Source organism: Bombus pyrosoma, linkage group LG17, assembly GCF_014825855.1.
Source record: "Bombus pyrosoma isolate SC7728 linkage group LG17, ASM1482585v1, whole genome shotgun sequence".
In the NCBI taxonomy this organism is placed as follows: Eukaryota; Metazoa; Arthropoda; class Insecta; order Hymenoptera; family Apidae; genus Bombus; species Bombus pyrosoma.
Window position 1 is genome coordinate 157,916 of NC_057786.1, and position 24,960 is coordinate 182,875.

The 24,960-nt window shown below is 26.7% G+C and overlaps 5 protein-coding genes across 13 annotated transcripts in view; 2 read left to right on the top strand and 3 right to left on the bottom strand.

Moving 5' to 3' along the window:
• LOC122577039 (zinc finger protein 800) overlaps positions 1–528 on the bottom strand; it is a 5,632-nt gene extending 5,104 nt beyond the window's left edge. The window contains exon 1 of the mRNA XM_043748096.1: positions 108–528. The gene's annotated coding sequence lies outside the window, so the exon portion shown is untranslated. The remainder of the gene's footprint in view (positions 1–107) is intronic.
• LOC122577038 (tubulin-specific chaperone D) overlaps positions 1–8,347 on the top strand; it is a 21,499-nt gene extending 13,152 nt beyond the window's left edge. The window contains exons 1-10 of one of the 3 annotated variants that reach the window (XM_043748091.1): positions 4–78; positions 2,017–3,700; positions 3,977–4,180; positions 4,334–4,498; positions 4,589–4,713; positions 4,789–5,142; positions 5,230–5,532; positions 5,605–5,923; positions 7,644–7,776; positions 8,213–8,347. In XM_043748091.1, the coding sequence (XP_043604026.1) occupies positions 64–78; positions 2,017–3,700; positions 3,977–4,180; positions 4,334–4,498; positions 4,589–4,713; positions 4,789–5,142; positions 5,230–5,532; positions 5,605–5,886 (3,132 nt within the window). In that variant the 5' untranslated portion in view covers positions 4–63 and the 3' untranslated portion in view covers positions 5,887–5,923; positions 7,644–7,776; positions 8,213–8,347. Of the gene's footprint in view, positions 1–3; positions 79–1,097; positions 1,876–2,016; positions 3,701–3,976; positions 4,181–4,333; positions 4,499–4,588; positions 4,714–4,788; positions 5,143–5,229; positions 5,533–5,604; positions 5,924–7,643; positions 7,777–8,212 lie in introns of those variants that run through there. The other 2 variants (XM_043748089.1, XM_043748092.1) reach the window with 2 other exon arrangements.
• LOC122577043 (alpha-(1,3)-fucosyltransferase 10) lies at positions 5,954–17,426 on the bottom strand. Of its 4 annotated transcripts, none has more exons than XM_043748107.1 (8): positions 17,406–17,426; positions 10,412–10,703; positions 8,956–8,995; positions 8,726–8,844; positions 8,192–8,411; positions 7,872–8,061; positions 7,615–7,792; positions 5,954–7,143 (listed from the first exon to the last, which is right to left on the bottom strand). In XM_043748107.1, exons 2-8 carry the CDS (start codon positions 10,415–10,417, stop codon positions 6,664–6,666), a joined length of 1,233 nt encoding a protein of 410 aa, XP_043604042.1. In that variant the 5' UTR covers positions 10,418–10,703; positions 17,406–17,426; the 3' UTR covers positions 5,954–6,663. The 4 variants fall into 4 exon arrangements, with proteins under 4 accessions (XP_043604042.1, XP_043604041.1, XP_043604040.1 ...); XM_043748106.1 differs by having other exon boundaries at positions 10,404–10,703; XM_043748105.1 differs by having other exon boundaries at positions 9,718–10,703.
• On the top strand, positions 13,360–20,912 carry LOC122577042 (protein singed). 4 transcript variants are annotated; one of them, XM_043748103.1, is made up of 8 exons: positions 13,360–13,542; positions 15,517–15,659; positions 16,007–16,250; positions 16,481–16,614; positions 17,367–17,656; positions 17,951–18,111; positions 18,331–18,801; positions 19,041–20,912. In XM_043748103.1, the coding sequence occupies exons 2-8, from the start codon at positions 15,597–15,599 to the stop codon at positions 19,244–19,246; spliced, it is 1,569 nt and encodes a 522-aa protein (XP_043604038.1). In that variant the 5' UTR covers positions 13,360–13,542; positions 15,517–15,596; the 3' UTR covers positions 19,247–20,912. The 4 variants fall into 4 exon arrangements, with proteins under 4 accessions (XP_043604038.1, XP_043604036.1, XP_043604039.1 ...); XM_043748101.1 differs by having other exon boundaries at positions 15,531–15,659; XM_043748104.1 differs by having other exon boundaries at positions 15,534–15,659.
• A 351-nt stretch (positions 20,913–21,263) lies between these two features.
• LOC122577041 (ribonuclease Z, mitochondrial) lies at positions 21,264–24,745 on the bottom strand. Its single transcript, XM_043748100.1, has 7 exons — positions 24,408–24,745; positions 24,030–24,276; positions 23,208–23,919; positions 22,639–22,958; positions 22,143–22,541; positions 21,699–22,042; positions 21,264–21,613 (listed from the first exon to the last, which is right to left on the bottom strand). The coding sequence occupies exons 2-7, from the start codon at positions 24,186–24,188 to the stop codon at positions 21,265–21,267; spliced, it is 2,283 nt and encodes a 760-aa protein (XP_043604035.1). The 5' UTR covers positions 24,189–24,276; positions 24,408–24,745; the 3' UTR covers position 21,264.
• Positions 24,746–24,960: the final 215 nt, after the last annotated feature.

A 24,960-nucleotide genomic window follows, 5' to 3' on the forward strand; every position in this document is an offset into this window, starting at 1 on the left:
TACCAAGTAGCACTTTCAGTTCATGGATAAACATTTTTACTTGTTTTTCAACATTTCTTACACATGGAACATTACAAAGTAATCAATTATACAGTATAATTACGTACAATAATAGTTTGATGAATTTGTAAAATCAAAAATAAGTTACGAATATTATACTCTTTCATTTGTATATTGCTCATAACAGGTTATGTCACAGGAATTTTTAGAATGCGTCGAAATCTCAGAATGGGCTTATTCGTTATTCTACATATATGAGTTAAAATAATAATGATAATTATGACAATAGCATTTTTAGTAAATATTATAAACTAACTTAACAAATTCTATAGACATAATGACAGAAAAAGATTACGTGATAATATATAATAATAAATAACACTAATGTAAATAATGAAAAAATTGACTTACTGTGATAATTTACATTGTACTACATTTTTTAAATGTATGAATGTTAGAATGTATTATTCTAATAATTTACAAACTTACGGTAAATGTCATTACTGAATATAATTTCCATAGACATTATTCACATTTTTTAAATTTATTATTATATCTAAAATATATATATGTATTTTTAGTATAATTGCTTCTATTACAACTTTATTTTATCTTTTACATTTGTTGATTACATTTGTTGTTGTTCAAAAAATATGAATGGTTTAAATAATTTCATTTCAATTTATATTTAAAATTAAAGTAATTATCATTAAAATTAAACTAGCTATTATTATAATTAATGTATCTATTGTTAAAACTGTTAATGACAAAAAATAATTAATCATACTGCTCCTACAAACTAATGTCTATATTCTTATAGAAACTATATATATAATGTAAAATTCAAAATTAAAATTACACGACTACTTAATGGCAATGAGTTTTTTACCTGATACTTTTAATTCTTTTCAACATTACAGACAAATAAATTTAATTAACTATAATAAAGTTAATCAGAAATTATCTTACAACCTTAAAACATGGAAAAAATGTTACTTTATAATTCTATTATTTTATTTTAAATCTTATGTATAGAATGCTCTATAACTGGTGGTACAATTAGAAAAAGAGTGATCCTATATGAAAAAATAGATCAAAAATATAGAATAATATTTTTTTCATACAAAGTTTCTATTGCACAGATAATGTATCACTAGCAAATATCGTTTTCATAATGTAATTATCAAATGTTATTAATTTTCAGTTCATACATTTTTTTCGAATTAGACCTTATGATTAATTGAAACATTATTTTAGAAACCCTATATTCTTAAAGAAGACTTTCCATTATTTATAATAAATTGTCTCAAATAAATACAAATTGGATATTTGTATAAGCTACATAAACTCATAAAAGGTTTATTGTACAGCCACGCATGCGCCATAATTTAGCATCGTTTTTTGTGAAATCGTTCGAAAGAATCTGTTCTTCATATTTTTGGGCTGTCATACGTAAACGTAATCGTATAGGAATGAATTGTAATTGATCGTAGTCGTTTTTCCGAATAGCACGAAACGTGACGAATAAAAAAAATGGTGTTAAATGATTGTCTGGAATCGGAAATAATTGGTTGTGGATTTAGTGCTTTTAAAGAAATCGACGAAGTGACTTTTTTAATTACTGAACTAAAAAAGGTGGATCTTTCTCCGAGCCTTATTGAAAAGAATCGAGACCGATTTAATTTTATCTTATCACAATATCAGGATCAAAGGCAATTGTTAGATCCTTATTTGGATGATATTCTACAGCCACTGATTGGTATTATTAGAGATGAAAATTCTACGGAAATTATGCGGCATAATGCTTTTAAATATATTTTCATTGTTATGTCCGTTAAAACATACAAGAAGATTGTTACATACCTTCCACATGAGGTATGCAGATGCTTTAATTTTTTTAACTTCATTTTCTCTCCCCCTTTCCCGCTCTTTCTCTCTCTCTCTCTCTCTCTTTCTCTCTTTCTCTTTTTCTTTTTTATATTTTAATCACCAAATATATAATTTAATTTGTTACAGGTAGCAGATCTTTTTCCTGTTTTACGAATGTTAGAAAAACAAGATCCAAATGATGTGGAGACGTGGGAAACTCGTTATGTACTTTTAATTTGGCTTTCTATAATTTCAAAGATACCATTTCCACTCTCACGTTTAGAAGTTTCTGATACTAATTCCGAGCAAACAATAATAGTTAGAATATTAAAAATATGCAAATTGTTTTGCGTATCAAAGGACGCTTGTGCAGTAGCTGCAGTTTTTCTAATTGCCAATTTTTTATCAAGATCAGATGTAAAAAAGTTATATTTGAAAGAAATGATAACATGGAGTTTACAATGTGTAGAAACTGATCCTTTGAGACATGGTCCATTAGCAGTTATAGCAGCTATATTAAAACACAGTGCAAGAGAAGATGTTAAACCATATATTCAAATGATTTTAGATAAAGTTTTAGAATTTCATCTGAATGATAATCCTGCAGATCTTATTCGGAAGTTTGGAATTAAAATTGTACAAAGAATTGGACTGGTGTTACTAGGGACAAAATTGGCTCCATGGAGATATCAAAGAACCAGTAGACCTATATGTCTAGATCCTAATATTAATACTAACTCTAACATTATGGAAAATGTGGAGGATATTAAAAATGTTTCATCGAATCATGATGACCGGGACATTCCATCAGCAATAGAAGATATAATTGAACAACTTATACAAGGTCTTAGAGATAAAGCAATTACAATACGGTGGTCTGCTGCAAAAGGAATTGGTAGAATAACAGCAAGATTGCCAATGGATTTAGCGGATGAGGTTGTAGGATTTGTGCTAAATCTTCTTTGTGGTCGTGAATCGGATGCTGCTTGGCATGGTGGTTGTCTAGCATTAGCAGAATTAGGAAGACGTGGTCTTCTTCTTCCTCATCGTCTGAATGATGTGATACCAGTTGTCCTTCAAGCCTTAGTATTTGATGAACCAAGAGCTTATGGTTCAATTGGATATTTAATCAGAGATGCTGCATGTTATATTTGCTGGTCATTTCCAAGAGCATATGATTCTGATATAATTCAACCATATGTAAAAGAAATTGCAGCTATGTTAGTAGTTGTTACTTGTTTTGATCGAGAAATTAATTGTAGAAGAGCTGCTTCTGCAGCATTCCAAGAAAATGTAGGAAGACAAGGAAATTTTCCACATGGAATAGAGATACTTACAATTGCTGATTATTTTGAAGTTGGAGTTAGAAATCATGCATACTTAAAAATTAGTGCACAAATTGCACAATATGAAGAGTATACAAAATCTTTGATTGATCATTTGGTTACAAGAAAAGTTACACATTGGGATACAGCAATTAGAGAACTTGCAGCCAAAGCCCTCTTCAATCTAACATCTATTGATCCTAATTATATTAAGCATACAGTTTTATTAAATTTATTAGATATGCTAAATTCTATTGATTTAAATATTAGACATGGTGCAGTATTAGCTATTGCAGAAATCTTGGAAGCATTGTATAATTGCTGCAATGAAAAAATTGCAGATATAATTGGGCCATCAGCTGTGGAGAATGTCAGAAACATAGTTAACATTTTTAGAAAAAGAGGACAATTCAAAGGTCTAGGAGGAGAATTAATGAAACAAGCATGTGCTGTGCTCATAAAAAAGTGCTCTATTGTTCATTTTCCAATTTCCATTGAAATTATTTGTAAGTTTGATATCTTGTATTATAAATTTTCATACATAAAAACATATATAATATTATATAATATTCATAAAAATTTACAACAATTAACAAATTTATGCTGAAAATATAATTAAAGTTTGACTCATAAGGTATTAATCATCTATAACAAAATTGTGAAACAAAATATTAATTCCTATTTGATAATGTTTTGTGATATGAAAATATTTTTTATATTTTCATTACAATATATTATACGAGTTTAAGCACAGTGTAAATAAACAAATATTATTTTTGAAGGTGACTGGCAAAATCTTTTGGAGGAATGTTTGGGACATGAAGTATCTGTAGTAAAGATGAAAGCTGCTGAAGCACATACAGAATTTTTCCGAAAATACTATGCAAACATGGATAATCAAGATCGCAATATTGTTATTAATCGTTACCTTGATAATTTACAATCAAGTAATCAACTTGTTCGAATAGGCTTTGCACAGGCTATAGGTAATGTGAAAACGTTCTTAAAGATTTTATTGTGGAAGGTATCGTATGATGTATTTCATAGTATACGTAAAGTTAGGTCTATTATGTCAATTATGACCTTTAACATAATATGGTATTTATTTTATTTATTAATTAATAATTATTCTTTTGTAGGCTATTTTCCTTTATTTATAATTTGTGAAAGAGTAAAAGATATAATAGAAGCTCTCATTAAATGTACTGAAATATCAGAAAGTTCTTTAAAATGGGCAGAAAGTAGGAAAGAAGCTATTCATGCATTAATAATGGTTTGTCAAACTCTGGGAGTAAAAGAAGCAGGTTTGTTATTTCTTAAATTAGAGTTTAGAATAATTAATTAATTAATTAATTCTCCACATATTGTTTAAATAATATGTTTATATCTTTTAGACAAGTGGCGTATATATATTCACAACTTATATGATTGTTATTTATTGGCATTGAAAGAATATACTATAGATAGTCGTGGAGATATAGGAGCTTGGGTACGAGAAGCAGCAATGACTGGTTTACATGTAAAAATATCTTCAATACCCCATATTTACATATACATGTGTTTACTTAAATTAAAACTCTTCAAATAATTTCAGATGTTAACAAACTTAGTATCACAAGCAAAATTATTTTCTGTATTAAATGAAAACTTAATGGCAAATATAATTGGAGGAATTGCACAACAAGCTGTTGAAAGAATTGATGGAATTCGAGCGCAAGCGGGAATTGTTTTCAGTGCTCTTATTCATAATGATCCTCTTTTACCGAACATTCCATATCATGCAGAATTAAAAACTATTTTTCCTTATGATGAATGTAAAGAAAATATAGAATGGCGAATGGAATCTGCTACTTTTCCACGATTTATTAAAATGTTATCTTATCCTCCTTATACAATGAATCTTCTACGTGGAATTATATTTAGTGTTGGTGGTTTAAGTGAATCTTTGGTATGGAATTATAATGAAACTATAATGAATTATATATTATGTTTAATATTCGATCTTTTGTATAACATTTTCGATTTTTCATTTCAGGTTAAATATTCTAGTGTTTCCCTATTTTCTTATTTACAAGAATTAGATGAATTGGGTCTCAAAAGTTTATGCTATAAAATTTTAAATATTTTTGAGGAAAGCCACAAAAATGAAAGAATGATTACATCAATGCTAGCTTTCTTAGATCGTTTACTTAGTTCCGGTTGTATTCAAGTCGTTCTTGATGATTTTGAAAATGAAATTGCAGAACAAATTCTAATACTGCTTAAACAAGAAATAAAAAATACGAACAATACTAAGTTATTAATTAGCAGTATAAATGTATTTTGTCAGCTCTTACAGGTAGTTAGTATATTCCAATGTTTAGTATTAAAAATAATAAAATGATCTTGAACTAATAACAAGTTTTTACAGATACACGGACCAGTTGCAAAAAGAGCATTTTGTCAGTTAAGTATTTTTCTTTGTCATAAATATAAATGCATACGGAAAGTAGCTGCATTAAGAACATATGAAGCTTTAACTCTTTATGGTGAAGAAATGGATCTTCCAGAACAAGATCTAATGAAAATTTTGACTGAATTAAATGTTACTGACTGGGAACAATCAGTATCTGAACTTCGACCCATAAGAAATCATCTTTGTGATTTAATGAAAGTACCAGCTCCTATTTTGCAAAATAAGGCCATGAACTGAGCTTGCTTTTAAATTTTGTCACGTCTCAGTTAAATTGGTACGTAGAATACTAATTTAAATTACTTATTTCTTTATAACATTATTTTGTCATACAGGCTATTTACCCAGAAAATAGAATATATGCCTAGATATCAAATTCGTTTCTAATAACACAGGATATGAACTTCATATTATATATGAACAATATATTATAATATGAACTTTGATCCTAATTATTTTATTCATCATAGCTTCTAAAATGATAGGTAGAAACCATGAACAATATTATTACTATTTCATTCTGTATTCACACATAGAATCAGAAATTTTTGAACATCTACTACTGGAAGAACTAAAAGACATTTTTTAACAATTTCTTCTTATTTCATTACATCTCCCTGGTACCAGGTCTCCCTATTTGCCATTAAAACTTCTATTGCAACAGCAAACATCATAATAACATCGTAATTTTAACCGTTTTTTTTAGCGAGTATTATCATAAATAGTAGATTGTAGCATAATACCCTAATGTTGCTTTGAATCTTCTACATTTTTTTTTTTTTTTTTGATATTTAATATTATATTAGGGACATAATTTAGAAATGGTATTTGGAAATCAAGAAATAAAGTGTTTCCAATAGCTTTTTGGATATTACCTTTATTATAAAAATATAGTTCACATATTAAAAATTCTGTAATAAAAATAAAAACAAAACATACACAAGTATGCAACTAATATTACAATCTGTTACTGAATATATAAAATAATCATTTTTCGATTTATTAAAAATAAATAAATTAACATTCATTTCTATTAAAAAGTTTCATTTTATCTGATTCAAAATTTTCCTCATTAATTGTAAGGTTATTTTTCATATGGTAACTCAATATCTTTGCACCACATTTTTCTAAAGTCCATTGTTTTGTCCACCAATTAGAATGATCAGTTTTGTTTGTTAGTGGATTTTTTGGCAATGGACAGTTATAATGTTTCTTATTGACAATTTTTGTTTTTCTTGGTTGATATATGCTTTTACAAACAAAACATTCAAATTCTTCAACATAATTTCCAAATTCATTAGATAACCATTCCTCTTTTCTCTCTAATGCCTTTCTTAATCTTTCATTTTCTATTTCATAGTTGTCAATTAATTTGTGGGATAAATATTTATTATATTCAATTTCATTATTGGAAAGATTATATAAAAACTTGGCTAAATTTACTGGATCTTTGAAATCGAGTATTGATATAGCAGACATATTATTTGGAAGCCAATCCTAAAAAAAAATATCAAAATTGTATTATATTATAGTCAATTTTGTTGAATGTATATATTTATATTAGACAGTTGGAGTTAAAGAATGCAACTATTTTAGTTAATTATTTGTTTGCCCAGAACAAGAAATTTTGTTTCGAATAATTGACTACTTTTACAAAATTCTCATTACATTTATAGACAATTTTGTTAAATTGTCAATACTAGGCTTCAAGCAAATTTTTACAACCGTTTTGACTTATTTTATAATGAATAGTAATATCAATTTAATAAATCAAATAACGTTATATTTAGCCAATATTTATGTAGTTTTAAAACTGAAATTTGTATGTAAATTACATTAAATGAAATTAAACATTGATTAGTTTTTTAATATCAATACAATTAAATCAAGAAATTTATCTTCATACGAAAAAAATCAATTTAATCTATTAAGCAATAAAAATAATAGTTATATAATAAATTTTAATACTTTAAATGATGGTGATCCATAATATATAGGTATAGATCCAACAATAAGGGGCCTCCACAATTTTTCAGTGATATAGTCATCGCAGACTGCATTTTCAAAAGCTATTGTAAACTTGTAATTGGCAATAAAAGAAAGAAAATCTTCACTGTTCAATATTTCAAGGTAATTTTCCTTTAACCTAGATTATAGTTAAATTCTTTATAGAAACAATACAAATGGTAGAATTGACTTTGTTTAAGTCTGCAAAAATATTTTACCTTTTCTCAAGTTGAGCATTATTTAAACATTCGCCATATGAATCTATACGTATATATTTCATTAATTCAGCTACATAAATATCTCTGTTACTTGCAGTATCACAATCAGATTGTATATAAAGTAATGGTGCCAAATTTCTTTCATATATCAACCTTGTTTTTTCTTTTGTAGATACAAAATATTTTCTATCTGTAAAATTGAAGTATTAATGTTACTATTAATTAAACAACTTGTGTGTTATAACACCATACTGCAATGAAAACAGGACCAGATTATTAATAATTTAAATATATATGTATATTGAATACTTTATATTCACCTAATAATTCTGTAATTCCAGGTAGATCTGCAAGAGTTAGAGGTACATCACTAAATCTACTAAATGTTGAAGAGTATGTAAAAAGATTTAGAGTTTCCTGTTGAACTAATATTGGATTATTTCTTGGAGATTCTTCATGAAGCAAACCCCACGGAATTTCGTCGGATTTCCATTTTGGTAAATCATTAATTCGAAAATTACTACCATAGAAAAGAAAACTCTGAAAATTAAGAGCTATATATATTTCAAATAATAATGTTAAAAACAAGTATGAGCAATTTGCACATTTATAACATTAAATTTAATAAATTATAAATCATTGATTTTGTAGTAATAAATTAGTTAATTTCTATTTAGTACCAATACTAGTTTACAACTATTTGAAAAATACAAAATATTAATCGATTTTGTAATAATAAGACTCTCTTAATTTTGGAAAATAGCTGAAATTTCTCAAATTTTCAATATATCCGAAAATTTATCTTTATTACAAGTCATAAAAATGTATATACATATATGTATTATATACATTACTTTTATCTGTTTATGATATTGAAAGGATCGGTTACTTATAAAATAACACTGATAATTTCCACAGTCCCGTAATTTTTCATCATTTCCAAAAGGTGTCCACCACAGAATTATGGGTACATCTAAAAAAGTATGATAAAAATATATGTACTAATATTTTCTTAGTTCTTATACTTTTGGTTCATATTTTATACTTTTTTAAAGATATTAAAAACTTGATACATTTTATATACCTGGACGATGTAATCTGTTACCATTCTGAATTAAGTAAACCTGTTAATGATATTGATCTTAAAACTCATCAACCCCATTAGTATCTTACTTTATCAATAATTTAAATAATAGTATTTAGTATTAAAATAATTTAATGCGTAATTATTGATATTGCAGAGCAGAAAAAGATTGGTTATTAATTTATTATTATCAATTATTTTGCATAAAACATTTTATTATTAATGTTTCTTACACAATTATATAATTTTATTTTATAAAATTTAACCATTTGAGGGATGCTGGCATATGTGTTTTTTTTCACACGTCATTTCATTTAATATTTATAAGCATATTTTAAAGAAATGTAATTAAAAAATAAAAACTAATCATCTTTCACTGCCTGTAATGAATTCATCCTTGAAGAGGTTTAAAAATTAAATTAAATATTAATAATATTTATTAATTTTTCTTTTATTTTTGTACAACAGAATTGACAATTTGTTATCATAACATGATAAATTAATTGATATTAAAGCTAAATATTTTATTATTTATATTAATAAATATCAACGTATTCAAATAGTGATGTACTGATCTTAAACTATTTTTGCAAATAAAATTGTTCTAGCGTAATATGTACTCATATGCATATATTAAAATACTGTGATATTTTATGCTATAACATACATTATATACACGTGTATACATTATGTATATGTATGTGTTGTTAATAATATATATTAATATAATATAATACATATTATTAGTAAATATATAGATACCTGGTAAATTATTATACTCAAAGTTAAGGCGGTGATTGTTGCAAATATAAAATACATTTTCTGATAAAAATACGACATTTTATAATTATTTAATTTTAATATTCAATGATTACTCTTGTTGTATTTCTGTTCTGTTGTTGATTTGGTGTTTTTAAATATATTTCATTTTTAATCTTAGCCAGATGGCAAAATGTTTAATATTGTTATTTATATAAGGATTGTCAAGTTTTTACAAGGAAGTAGTTATGACAAATTATACTTCAGTTTTTGTCCTTGGTCATTTTAATGTTTGTATATCAAAATTTAATTACTTCTAATTGCTATCTCGTATTCAATTTTATATTATATCATAGCTATTCAAATTTAATAGTGAAATATTATTTATAATAAACAGTATTTTGCCAATAGTATTTTAATGGTACAAAGTTTGGAAGATATAAAAAGCCTATATTGTACTCTGTCAATTAAAACAATTTGAGGTTAAGTTACAGATAAGAAATATAAATGATACGAAAAGGACACTACTACAAGAAATGGATAAATATAATTGGAAGACGAGAATTGTCGTAATTAATAATTACTAGAAATAATCATATTCTTAGGAAGTTTGTAACATGCAAAAATGATAAAAGCCATTAACTAGTCAATGGTGAAAAAAATAAAGGAATTATATATGATGTACAAACTTTTTTACATGCATATATAATATTCATGTGTAACCTAAACCTATAGTCATACATATGTTCGCGAACACACACAAAACTTTCTAAAGATTTGTAACAGCAAGTCGGTCATGGTTACGATCGCGGTTGCGATCAGGATTACGATCACAGTCACGGTTACAGTCACGCTCCTGACTTCTCTTTGACGGTCAACGAACTCTCTCTTCTCCTTTTCTTTATTCATTCTTCCTTTCTCTCCATCAGTTACAGTTTTCCTAACGACGTTGCTAGATGCATCTAGGCCAGGCTATCGCAAGACAAATTCTGCTGCAACAAATGAACGACTTATGTATTTAAAAATACTAAATAACTTTATAATCTCCTTTTGATATTATCAAATCTGAAATCCTCATACAAGTTTATCACATGTACCTACATAAATATATATAATTGTTTATAGTATATATAACATACAATACGAAAATAATATACATGTATTATACATTATATTATGTATGTTATATAATATACATATTATATGTTATAATATATGTTAATATATGTTACTTAATTTCAAAGTTAAAATAATAAATAAGAAAAAGTATACTAATTGTAACTAAACCAATCTACTGTGTCAAGGAAGCTTCTTGTAATGAATGTAAAGTCTGACATACAATAAAGTATTATTATTATATTATTATTATACATTATATATCCTAATACATGAAAGTTATAATATTTATTGTAATTATAGTTTGAGAAATATTGTTATCTATATAAGTGTATATCTTTCACATCATACAAATTCACATAAATTTAACCACCCACATCTATAATCAAGTTATTCACATGATGTTGATTGTAATTATAATAAAATACTAGTTGATATAAATAATGCACATCGCAAAACAAAACATTTGTGCGTAAATTTTTATTTGCAAATACCTATATAATTTTTTATATTAAATTTCGAAATAGAGGCACCAATTGTAACATAATGAAACTATAACATGCATGAACATATGGCTATATAATGATATATGTATCTAAATAAAAGTTAGTAATTACTAATTACCAAAAGTTCAAGTTTAATAGTAAATGAAAGAAATTCAGAGCTGTTCTGCGTCCGCGATTTGTGAAGAAAATCAAATTAGTGTAAACCTCTTATTAGATACGCTCCAAAGTTTTTAACTTCCTGAATGAAACATAAGATGAAATTCTGAATATCCGATTGATTTATATAAACTTTTAATAGTCAAACACTGTTGACCTTGTTTTACTGCTAGGTAATGACATATAATGTTAAACATATTACGAAATTTCAAAGAATGAATATCTCATTATTCGAAAATAAATGAATATGCTTAGTTAAAATGAAAGATTTCGATTACGCAGCGAAATGCAATTAAAAATTATTTTCTCAGAAATTGATTTCCGTGAAAAGGTACGTGTATATATGCTCCATCGACATCATTTGAGCTACAGTGATATATTGATTCAAAGTTAAGCTTACACAATTCTAAGAAAATAAAAATCCAAGAAAAAGAATGTGGAAAATTTAAAAAAAAAATATGGGATATTTATTTCCAAATAGATGTCATTGTCATTCTGCTCATTTTAAATCCGATCCTAAACGTTGTAAATTAAAAATAATTTATTCAATTCAAGGAGTAGCATGTACCGTTTACCAGTTTAAATTGATGAAATTTTAAATGGTCTTTGAAAAAGGTAATTATGGCAGAAAGTCTATATCGAATATAAAGAGGACGAAATAACTGTATATCGTTTAACTGTAAACTGTCTAAGAAGCTAGGATTAAATTCCTAATTACATTAAATGTGTATTTCTTTATGAGGAGAATATAATTGAAAAATGTTACTATATATTAATAAATCGATCAAAATGTATTCATTTTAAGACATTAAAAAAATAAAAATGATAATGACGACCTATAATTGATTGCAAATAATATATAAACAAAATACAGACTGCTTCATATAATTCAATTTATACAAATAAAAATATAAATCACAGAAAAACATTATTCAATACACTATTACATAAAGCTAGCATTAATAGAATCTAAAGTGATTTTTCATTGAAAACTTAATCTAATATGTTTAGTATTATGAAAACATTTCAATAAACTACTGTTACATCTTTTATGATTTGAAGCTAAAGTGTTTGTCTGGTAACAAAATAATTTCATAAGACCTGATAGTTAGAAAGACCAGTTTTATTATTGCATATTAATTTTCAAAAATCAATTAATTCTGGTTCCAATATACTATTATTCATATTATGATTATAAATCATTGTAGTTCAATTTGTTCATAATTTTGTAATCAAGGCACATCTTCTCAAAAATAAGTCAGTGTCTATTGCTCTAATACTTTTGAGCAGTAGTAAATACATCTAACAAATATTTTGAAAGTTTCACAAGAAAGAAAGAAATATAAATTAAGCGAAAAGAAAATTATTGCGAGAAATGGATAAATTGAAGAAAGTCGAGAACTGTCATCGTGAAGTATTATTGGGGAAATAACTATCATAAAGGTAGTAGGGTCGTCGATCTGTGGTTCACAGTCCTCCGGAAAGTCGACAGTTCGATGTATGCTCATTCCCCACCTTTTCCTCTTTCTATATCCTCTATCGTTCACGACCCCCTTATTAAAACGGCGCACGCGCGATATTCTGGTAAAATTTCGCAGGGCCGTGTGAATTCAAAGATGCGCACTCTATCTGTTACATTTATTGTATGAAAATATTCATTTATCTACACGATAAGTGCCAATACGTACCATATATTATACAAATTAATATTAGAACGTCAAGTAATTTTCATAATAAATATAAGCAATAAAAATAACAATAAGGGTAAAGAATAAAAGAATCTTAGGATATCTCCAACAATATTGCGTTCTATAGACAGTCCTGATTCGACGATGGGATCAGATTTTGCGCATGCGTAAGAACTCCTGAAGGATCCTTAACACAAACTGAGAGGAACAAGCGATCCAAAGTCAGTTGCTGGCTGGGTATCTTTGTTGTGACGAATATAATTCGTCGCTCGTGACTCGTACCTCTCTTGCGGTACTTTTCTCTGTCTGTTTTTTAGTGTTTTCTCAAGACTTGCACATATATCTGTCTTCCTTCTTGTCTAGTGAGTATACTTGATTTACTTGGCAACAAAATCATAATGCTTTATTTAAATCAATTTATTTAAATTATCTTTATTATACATGTATATCATATATTTATTAATAAAAATTATGAATTTGTACTATAGATATGTAAAAACATATTATTTATTTAATATTTACCGATTATTGGGTGATTGAAGGAAGTTCGCATAATAACTGTATATTATACTTTGGTCATTGTATTTAATTGTCGTTTTAAAAATAATTATTTTTCATTTTCTATCTAATTTTTCTCGATATTTATTAAACAAAGTATTATTTAGAATCTTTCAGTTTAATGTTACTTTATTCAATTTATTCGACTAATTCTTTTTTTATTCTTCCATAATTCTACTTGGACCTTCGATCTTTACTATTTGTTATTATTCTGTCACTTTAGTCGATTTACAGCTTAAAATTTACAATTTAAAGATAGCTTTGTCAAGCTGGGTGGTTGAAACGCCAGTCATTGTTCTGGCTTTCGTATCGTGTTATTGATTTTGCATTACGGTTTAATTAACCGATTTTTGAGTCTTGTACTCTTGTATTTTTTTTTTTTTTGTATAGTTCCTATTCTTGTTGCTAGTAATTTAGCAAGAATTTAATTTTAAAATATAATATTACATACATTTATATGAATATAATTATATCGCCCAATAATATAGTGAATAGGTATAAAAAAATTATCAAAAATTAGTCATTTGTAGTAATTAGTAATTAGTAATTGAAACAATTTTTAGTATAAATTTTCGTTAAATAAATATTTACTACGATAATAAAGCAACAGGGGAAAAAAGGTATAAATAAATCAAACGATGAAAAAAGATCAATTTTCTTTATATATAATTTCTTCACTTATTTTGCATTTAACGCATACTTAATTACATGTCTTTTACTTTATTTTACAATATCTAATCACGGTAATGAGATTGAAGAACTGTCATAGCATGGAATAAAGTGCGTTCGAATTTATGGATAAAAAAGTACAACATACTTCTTTTACGATTAAAGAAAATAGACGATCAATAGAAATTAATAAGGTTCGCTCGTGAACAAAAAAAAAAGTAATTGATAAAGCACGAAACAGTACTGTTAACGTTTTCATATCGAAGAAGTTGGCCCCACCCAGGCGGAAACACGTACAAATGAGTCACCAAGTTGAGGGTTGAAAATAAAATATGCTTTAGGAGAGGACAAAATTTCAGGATAAAAGTGATATTCTAAGTTGGGAACTGTATTTTAGAAATTATCTTTCCGGGGAGGTCAGGGTTGTATGTGTATGCTCGTGTAAAACAATTTCAATCCTGAAACACAAATAGGATGGTTATACCGTTGTAAGATGCACTGTATCTATATACAGTGGCTCACGAGAGTATTTCAGCACTTCTAGAAACATTTTATGCGTATATTATATAAAATAGTTTGAAATCTCATTAGTATTGTAACGAGATACGACTATCGTAATTATGTTGGTAAAGTTTGGAACGGATCTGAAAATGTATATGTAAGTTACAAGATATTTATTGGAAGCATATACTTCACAAAGTATTAATAAGCCACAATATAACTATAGTCAGATCATCTTTAACATTAACTGCATGTTTAAGACCGTTACTAATGTATATTAATTTGTATCTGTATATACTAATTACTCATTAAGTGCTTGTTGTAATATATGTCTTGTACCTAACTTTTATAAACATTTTCGGATTGATTTCAAATTTTAATATTATAATCACGATAATCGCGTTTCGTTATAGTACTAACGAAATTTCAAAACGTTTCACATAATGCACATAATATATTCAGAAAAAAATTTTGCGATAAATGTTTGAATACTTCTGAGTGTACTTATAAACGTTCCTTATTTTCATTCTAAATAATTTAATAGCGTATTAATAGCGTATCTTCTAACATTTACTACCTTCTTATTTATATGTTTATTGTATACGTAGTTTCTATTTAACAGCAGAATCAATCGAAGGGTTTTTGCGACACGTGTTTCTGTATAGCGACCGAATCGCTGAAATAAACAATGCAGGCTAACGGTGCTGAAAATGTCGGTCCTGAAAATGCAAGCGAAAAATCAGGATGGACGGTAATTATCAATTACTGAAAACGATATATATATATTAGTTATAAAAAATTAATATTATTATATATGTTTATGCTTCATATATTATTTCAGTTTTAAAATGTTTAGAAATTGTTTTAGTTTGCATTTAATAGTTAAGAATATTTAATTTAAAAGTTGCATGGATTGAAACTTAAAATAATAAACTAAGAGCAATAAAAAGGAGATTTAATGTTTATTTTAATAATAGTTTAATTTAATAATAACTAAATAATATTGAATTGTATATATTGCAATTAAATTAAATTAATCTAATTGGATGAGACATTTTAAAAGTTGATTTTTAAAAATATTCATTTAATTTATTGTAGGTTGGATTAATAAACGGAAAGTTTAAGTATCTTACAGCTGAAACTTTTGGATTTAAAATTAACGCAAATGGTTCAAGTTTAAAGAAAAAACAATTGTGGACTCTAGAAGGTAGTGAACAACAGGTTTTCCTTCGATCCCATTTAGATCGTTATTTAGCAGTGGATCAGTTTGGAAATGTTACTTGTGAAGCAGAAGATCCTAGTGATCCTGGTTGCGCTTTCCAAATACAACTAGCTTCAGATGGTATATAACATTTTTATTTGATATAATAATATAATTTATTTTTATTATTAATTTTTAGTTTTTGTTAATAATACGAAACAATCTGCAAGAGCAGGTTGTACATACTGGAATAGAATAGCAAAATATTTGAATTAAAAATAGTTCTATATAAAATATTTAAAGAATATTAAATAAGTTAAAAAACTTCTATTGTTAATTTTTATATTAAATTATTAATTATAATTTATTAGGAAGTGGAAGGTGGGCTCTGAAGAATATTCAAAGAGGATATTTCCTGGGTTCTAGTCAGGATGAACTTAAATGTATGGCCAAAGCCCCCAGTGAAGCAGAGTATTGGCTGGTACATCTTGCTGCTAGACCTCAGGTAAATAATTTTCTTATATATTACAGAATCAGAAATTAAAAGCTTAGAACTAATATAATTATATTTATCAATATATAGATTAATAACAGAACTTGATCATTCTCAATATTTCAGTTATTTTTGACAATAGGAGAAGGTGTCAGAAGAAAATATTATGTTTTGAAGAAAAGAAAAAAAATTTTCTCAATTCTTCAAGATTTTAAGATCGCCAATATTCTTTAAATGGAACAACATATTGTTATCATTATAATGTAATACATAAAGCTAAAATCCAATAACATATAATACCATGCCGTCACATGACCTTGAGCAATATGACAAAGATTTTCAAATATTCGAAAATAGATGCAAATAGAAAGATTAGTGAAGATAAATGTATTTACTAAATGCGTAAATTGATGGTCATTAACATAATATGTTTTTATAGATTCTTAAAAATCTTATAGAGAATGAAGTGATTTTGATATTGCAATAATTTTTTAAAAAATCAAATTTTTTTTTAAATCAAATTAAAATCATAAATATGTGAAAAGTATTTCTTATAGTTAAGAGAAATGATAATATTTATTAATATTCCATCATAATATTGTATATTAGATTAAATATATCTTATAAAAATTAACTTAATTTTCATCAATACTTGATAAGAGTTTTGTCTTTTTTTATGCATATTATAATAAAAAAAGCATATATTACATTATTTTAAAATGTATTTCAAATTAATTTTAATTTGTTATATGAATATGTTTTAGGTAAATTTAAAATCTGCTGGAAGAAAACGGTTTGCTCACTTAAGTGCAACGCAAGATGAAATTCATGTAGATGCACCAGTTCCATGGGGAGAAGATACACTTTTTACTTTAGAATTTCGTCCTGCTTCGATAGAAGATGATGGTGAAGAACATTCCAAATTTGAAGGTGGTCACTATGCTCTACATACTTGTAACAATAAATATTTGGCGCGCGATGGAAAACTTTTGGATTCTTGTACCCGGGATTGCCTTTATGCTGCTGAATTTCATGCTGGATTACTTGCACTTAGGTTAGAGTTATCAATACATCTTTTATTATTATAGTATGATGTTAAAATATTTCCTCGCAAATATTACTAAAAGGATATTATATTACAATTATTATATAAGTATGACAGAATAATTTAATTATTTATATACACTTTGATTCATAAACAAAATGCATTAATACAAATAAGATATTTTTTATTCAAATAAACTTTGGTTATCCGTCATCATGTATGCTATATCTTTATAGTTTATGTGATTTTTTAGTTGCCTTAAAGATTATAACTAGCATAAAAATGTAAATTTTGATTAATTAGAGATTTGTATGGGGCATATTTGGCACCTATTGGAAGTAAGGCTGTTCTAAAATCAAGATCAACAACTGTGACCAGAGATGAATTGTTCTCTTTGGAAGAATCATTACCACAAGCCTCTTTTGTTGCTGCTTTAAATCAACGATATGTATCTGTAAAACAAGGTACCTTCTATTTACATGGCCTAATTGTCTCATTTGATAGGTTTATAATACTTAATTATTAAATTGTATTAGTTAATAGTTATTATTAAATCAAGCAAGTATATATCTTTTTAATTGTAAATTTCAGTCTATTCGGCTAATATCAATTAACTACAATCACTAATTAATGTCACTCTCAGAAGTCTTTTCATATGATAATAGTATTCATCGTGATTCCAGGGGTTGATGTGACAGCTAATCAAGATGAAATTTCTGGACATGAAACATTCCAGTTAGAATTTGATCGTGTGACTAAAAGATGGTATGTACGTACCATGCAAGATCGTTATTGGAGTCTTGAAGCAGGAGGTGGAATTCAGGCATCAGAACACAAGCGTTCTTCCAATGCTTTGTTTGATTTGATTTGGCAATCGGAGGATGGTACAGTAGCCCTACGTGCTAACAACGGCAAATTTTTAGCAACAAAGCGTTCTGGCCATCTTTATGCTAATGCTGATTCTGTAAATGGATTGGATTCAGATGTTAGCAAATATTATTTCTATTTGATGAACAGACCTGTTTTAGTTTTACGTTGTGAACAAGGATTTGTAGGGCCCAAAAGTGCAGCTAGTTCAAAATTAGAATGCAACAAAGCTATCTATGAAACTATTAGAGTAGAAAGATGTGAACGTGGAATTGTTAGATTTAAAGGTAACAAACCTATTCATTAATTATCTTAACAATGTATCTGCGTCAATATGGAAAAGTTACAGTTATCATAGTTTTAAATAATACAGATTTGCTAGAAATTTTCTTTTATTATGAAAAATTAAAAATTTTTATTTTAGAATGTAATAGTAATTCAATAAATGTATTTCAAACGTCAGCTAGACTTTTAAAAAATTAGGCCTTACAAAGTACTTTTTCATGAAAAGTAAATTTTATTTCAGGTCAAAATGGCAAGTACTGGCACGCAGATAGCGAAGGCGTAACCGTAGATTCTGATATACCTTCCGATGGATTCTATCTAGAATTACGAGAACCTTCTCGTATTTGTATTAAACATAGCGATGGAAGATATCTTACTGCAGGAAAGAATGGAGCGTTGCGTCTTGGAGAAACAGATTATGAATCTGCTACAAAGTGGGAATTTTAATCAACTAAACGATCATGTCTATGCTATGTTCTTTTAAAATTTTATTCAATCAATTCACTCTTTATACATTTAAAGAAGTTATATTTAGTAGATATAGATATTCTAATTTTTCATAAAAAGGTTGAAGAAAAAATAAGCAATTTAGGCCAAGGACTTTGTTACAGGGTTAAAAAACTTCTATTTTTTATGCTCGTATGTTTTATTATGAGAAATGAAAAGTATTAAAAAATAACGCAAAGTATAGATTTAAAAGAACATAGCTAAAATCCATTGCCCTTTTTATAGCTTCGAGTGTAATCTAATCTAATATTTACAAGTACGGGAAGAGCTCCTACCGAGTACTTAATTAGAAGTACATCGTCAAATTAATTTTTTACGATTTTTTTATACTTCTAACTACGAATTTTCCTATTCATAAAATACCGTATAAGACTGATCATTCGCATGTTTACAGAATAATTAGCGGTTATTACATCGTACTTTAATAATTTAAAGAAAAATTTAACATGATTTACTGTCTTTCGATCATAGAGTAATTGAATAATATTTGATCATGTAAATTAAAACTTACTTTCTTTGATTTAATGTATTGTTTGCAATATTATTTATTTTTCAATATTTAATACTTAACTGATCGGTAATTTTATGTAAGAATGTTATTATGTACATATTAAACTTCCTTACTCTTCCAATCACAGTATCTTTAATTGAAACTAATAAAAAAGTTTCTTATATCAGTTGTTAATGTAAAGATAGTTTTGACATTTTACAACTTCTTTTAATTGGTAGCTTCACTTTGTAATCATTGAGAAATACCTTGCTAATAATTTCCTTTTTAAAAGTAAAATAAACAATATGAAGAACTTGACCGATCATTTAAGTATTTAAAAAAATTCTGCTTTCTAGTCTTCATATTAATATATTCATATCAGTGATAACTAACTAATGTTGAATTCCTATAAAGCAATTCATACACTAGACAGCATATTTCGAAGATTGTCAATAAGTAATATACATAGTGTTTCAGTTGATAAAAGTAATCATTCCATATAATAAACATATTTCCTTTTCATTATTGAACCATACGCTACTAACATAAACGCACAAGTATGTCACTAATGTAAACTTGCTATCTAGTGTACAATGTCTTTGAAGAAATCGATGCAATAATCGAATTAATCTGTATAATTTGAGGTCACGCTTTTTCTGTATAAGAAATTCACATTCCGTGAGCTGTGCAATGGTCAAAACATTTTTACAGCTATTTCTACGAAAAAAACTTAAGTCATAGCCCGCTTAGGAAACATTAAAACCATAAATTTTATATATCGATTAGTATTAGTTCTGTGGGCGTGTAATTTATCGATTAGCTTATAAGTAAGATTTTTCTTTCCTTTGTCGAGTCTCGATATGTTTAATATGTATTAATATTATTGATATTCGACAAAAAAAAGAAAAATTATTTTTCGATATGCTTTTTACCTTTTATATAATACCTTTTTTATCTGCTCTCTATTTTTTTATACACAAACAAGGTTGATATTAAGGTCGTTATTTCAGCGATATTACCTGTAATTTACGTTATTTATCGTACTGAGGAAAGCGGGATAAACTAAATGCATTATGTAAGCAATAAATTCTGCTATTAAACATTTGTTTATTAAAATTTTTCAAACATTACCATCTTTCCAGGATTGTAACCTTTCAAACGACTTCAATAATATAGTAATAAAATATTTTGCTTGATTGATTATTGATTTATTTAAGAAAAATTTATTTGATTTAACAAATCATGTTTTGTTTTTTGTACTCTTGTGCAATATATTTAACAATACGCTATGCATTTATTTTAATTAGTAACTTGTACTTTTTAACCATGTATCAATTATATACTAATTTATTTTGTAGCTTAAAATTAATTTGAAAACGTCATATACATGTGTATATGCGATGTTGGTAATGAACATGTTTCGTTTAACATTTTCAGAAGGAGAAGAAGAATTTATAGTATTCAGTGTTTATTTATCCAATACTTTATTATATTCATTAAACATTACTTTTATACATGGATAGAAAAGAGGCAACAATGATAATTGCGGCAATGTAAACTCCATATTATCATAAGCAATTCCAACATTTTCTTCTTTGTCTGGAATAAAAGGAATCTTTGAATAACGTTGACTAAAGTGCGTTAGTAAGATGAATTTTGCATTCATAGATTTTCCAGCTTTTATCGCTTCAGAAGTCGTTGAATGCAATTTACTTTTTGCTAATGCTGCAAGACTGTTTTCCATGGTTGCTTCATGAATTAATAAATCACAATTTTGTCCTAATTTTATAAGATTTCGGCAAAATATAGTATCACCGCTGAAATAAAGCATAGTATTCTGTTTATAAAATTGTTGATATATCATATTAATTAATTTTATAACCAGCATTTTACTTATCTTACCTATAAACGATTTTTTTGTCATCTTGAAGAGTGATAGCAATACCATATGCTTCCTTACAATGAACAACACTAATTGTGTTTATTTCATTAATATTTAATTTATTGTAAAGTGTAATTTTAAAATATTTTGATAACTTATGAGAGTCTAAATACAAATCGCCATTGTGCACTAAAATATATTGCTGCACAATAGATTCAAATTGGCCATTATAATAATTCAACCAAGGGGTCATATACTTGGGTGCTATCAAATACAACATTTCATCTGTGACCTCTTTTCTTCTTAAAAGCAAACCAATGAGTCCTAAATGGTGATCTGCATGTATGTGTGATATATAAACAGCCTACGAAGGAAAGAAGATTAGTCTTATACTTTTTGTCAGAAAGCTGAATATTAGACAGATAAGTTTCATTAATTATCATTTTAAAGTATAAATAATATACCTTGATAGTACGTAAAATGTTGAGACTTTCCGAAGCTCCAAAAAATCTAATAATTTGGCCGAGGGTACCTTCTCCACAATCTAATAAAATGCTACAATCCTTATTAATTCGTAAAAGAATACTGCTTGTATTTCTAACTTTACTTGGTACACTACAACCAGTACCTAGCATCACAATTCGTGGATAATCCGAAATAGTATCTAAATTAAGTTCTGCTGATTTTTTACTAATAATTGTTTTTAATTCTTTTAAAGCATTTGTAAAGTTAGGAATTTGTGAGACTTCGTCAATATATGTGTTTGGTTCTTTGTAAATTTCAGCATTAAATGAACACTTTGGTACTGGACGTATTTCTAATGTCTGTGCTGTTCTTGCACGATGGATATTATTACTTTGAGTCTGAAATAAAAAATTTTCCAAGTATTTAATCATATAAAATTCTTGATATATTATTTTTTAAGCTAAATAAATAAATAACATCATTAATATAACTTACTTCTTTATCTTTTTCAAAACAATCCTTATTTAATAGAGGAAATATTTCAGGATGCAACATATTTAATAAATATTGATTTTTATAAACAGCTTCGCTGCCCATACAAGTATTTTCATTGTTTAAAACTATGTGTTCAGTATTTGAGGAAAATTTTTTTAACCAATCTTGATATTGTTGAGTAGTAAAAATGTTTTCAGGAGTAAAATGAAATATGCAAAATACTTCGTATTCTTCTTTCGTTGATTCTGCCTGTTGATATTTTAAGAAAGTAGGATGGTTTAGAATGGGATCCAAATATTCTTCCGTCGGACATTCTACAACTAAAAATAGTTTTTAAAAATATACTTAAAATTTTTATTAGTAGAAAAAATCATAATTTAACATATTAATTAGATGCAGTTATAATGGATACCTAAAATTATTTTTGCTTTCTAGAAAACACCTTTTAATTATTTATAAATATTACAAATTATTAAAAACTGAAGAAGTAAGTTAATAACTTAATATGTGTTAGATAATATTTAAACTGTGTATACACTAGAGATATGGTTATATATCTTCAAAAGTACCTATGAAGGTGGTTTTAGGTCTGTCTGGTTCTAATACATCTTTACTTCGAACAACAGTCCCATCTGGTTTGGTAACATCCTTTCCATGCTTTAACATATCTAAAAGTGGTCCAGGTGGTACACCAAAATCTATACACTTCTCTATTAATAATCTTCCACGTCGTGGATGGACTTCACAAATATAACATATTAAATGTGGAGTGCTTTTCATTTTCTTTCCTGTATTAGTGTTTTGTTTGTTCGTTTCTTCATCTATAACTCTCTTATGATTTGCATTTATATGATATTCTTTATCTACCAAATCTGACGAACTTTCTTTAGTATCTTTTAAAAATTTTGTTATAGGTACATATGAAACTCTCATTACATGATCTTCATATGGTTTAGATTCATCGATTAAGGGATAAGTAATCTTTAAATTTGGTAAATGCATAAATGAATTAATTGCTTTTATAAAGTCATCAAATCCTTCTGGGCAATGAATATTTATTTCTGTTACACCATCGGTTTGTGCTGTTAAAAGACAACCTGGAATACCTCCAAGATTTCTCCAAGAAGAATATGTTACAAATATATTTTCTACTTTGGATAGTTTACAATGATGTTCTTGACTTAAGCGTTGAATACCTTCTCCACAATTAAATATGTAATTACTATGATCAGTTAAAAGATATATACAAGATGCGGCTCCATCTGCCCCACTGCCAAGTACCTGTTTTAAGATATTAATTTTTAAGAAAATCATTATCAACATTATTACATTTTAATATGTAACTAATTTATTTAACGTTCATTCATTTTATCCATAAGTGTTTTACATACCTTTAACTTTGCATTAAAATGCAGGTTGGGTTTTTTCATCTTCCTATTTTGCTGCATTGCTAATAAATTCATCATATGATGTTTCTTCTGTGATAGTGCACCATGTAAGTTTATATTTCTAGTAATGCATTTGAAGAAAGATGTTCTGATTTGTAACATTACGAAACAAAAATCTATTTATTTACATTAACAAGTATGTTTATTCTATAAGATCTTGGCATGTGTATATTTTACACTGAACTATTAGCTACAGAAATGAAAAAAGATTATTTAATTATCAATATTAAATAATGAGGTAAACGATTCAATTAAAAAATACAAAATGTGCTAATTTTAATTCTAATAAATAGTTCTTTATTATTATATTTTATACTTAACCTTATTGTTTGCAAATTATAAAATCACGTTGTACATAAACCCATAAAAATCTGTCAATAGTTGTGATATTATCTATTATTAAGTTTCAGATATATTTTATAAAAATAAAACTAATTGTGTATAATGAAAATATGTAAAAAATGAAAATAATACTACGATTTAGTATTGAATGTGGTATACGCATACACATGTATATTCACGTGTTAGATGCAGGAGCGCATTGGTGTAAGATGCTTCTGCACTTCTACCAATTAAAAAAGATTTTAGTAATTAATATTTTAAAACATTTCGATTAAAAAAGATAATTTATGTTACGTTAATCAACAATAAATGCTACATTACTCTTATCACATTTGTGTAATAAATCATATATGTATTTGCATATTATATTTCCGTTAAAGTACAATTATATGCATATTATATATTATATATGTATTATACCTATATATTTGTATTCTATATTTTATATGCTAATAAAATGTTTATAAAATTTCCCTCACTAATAACTAATAAGAAAAGGAGATTATTCAGAACAATAATTATATAAATAAAT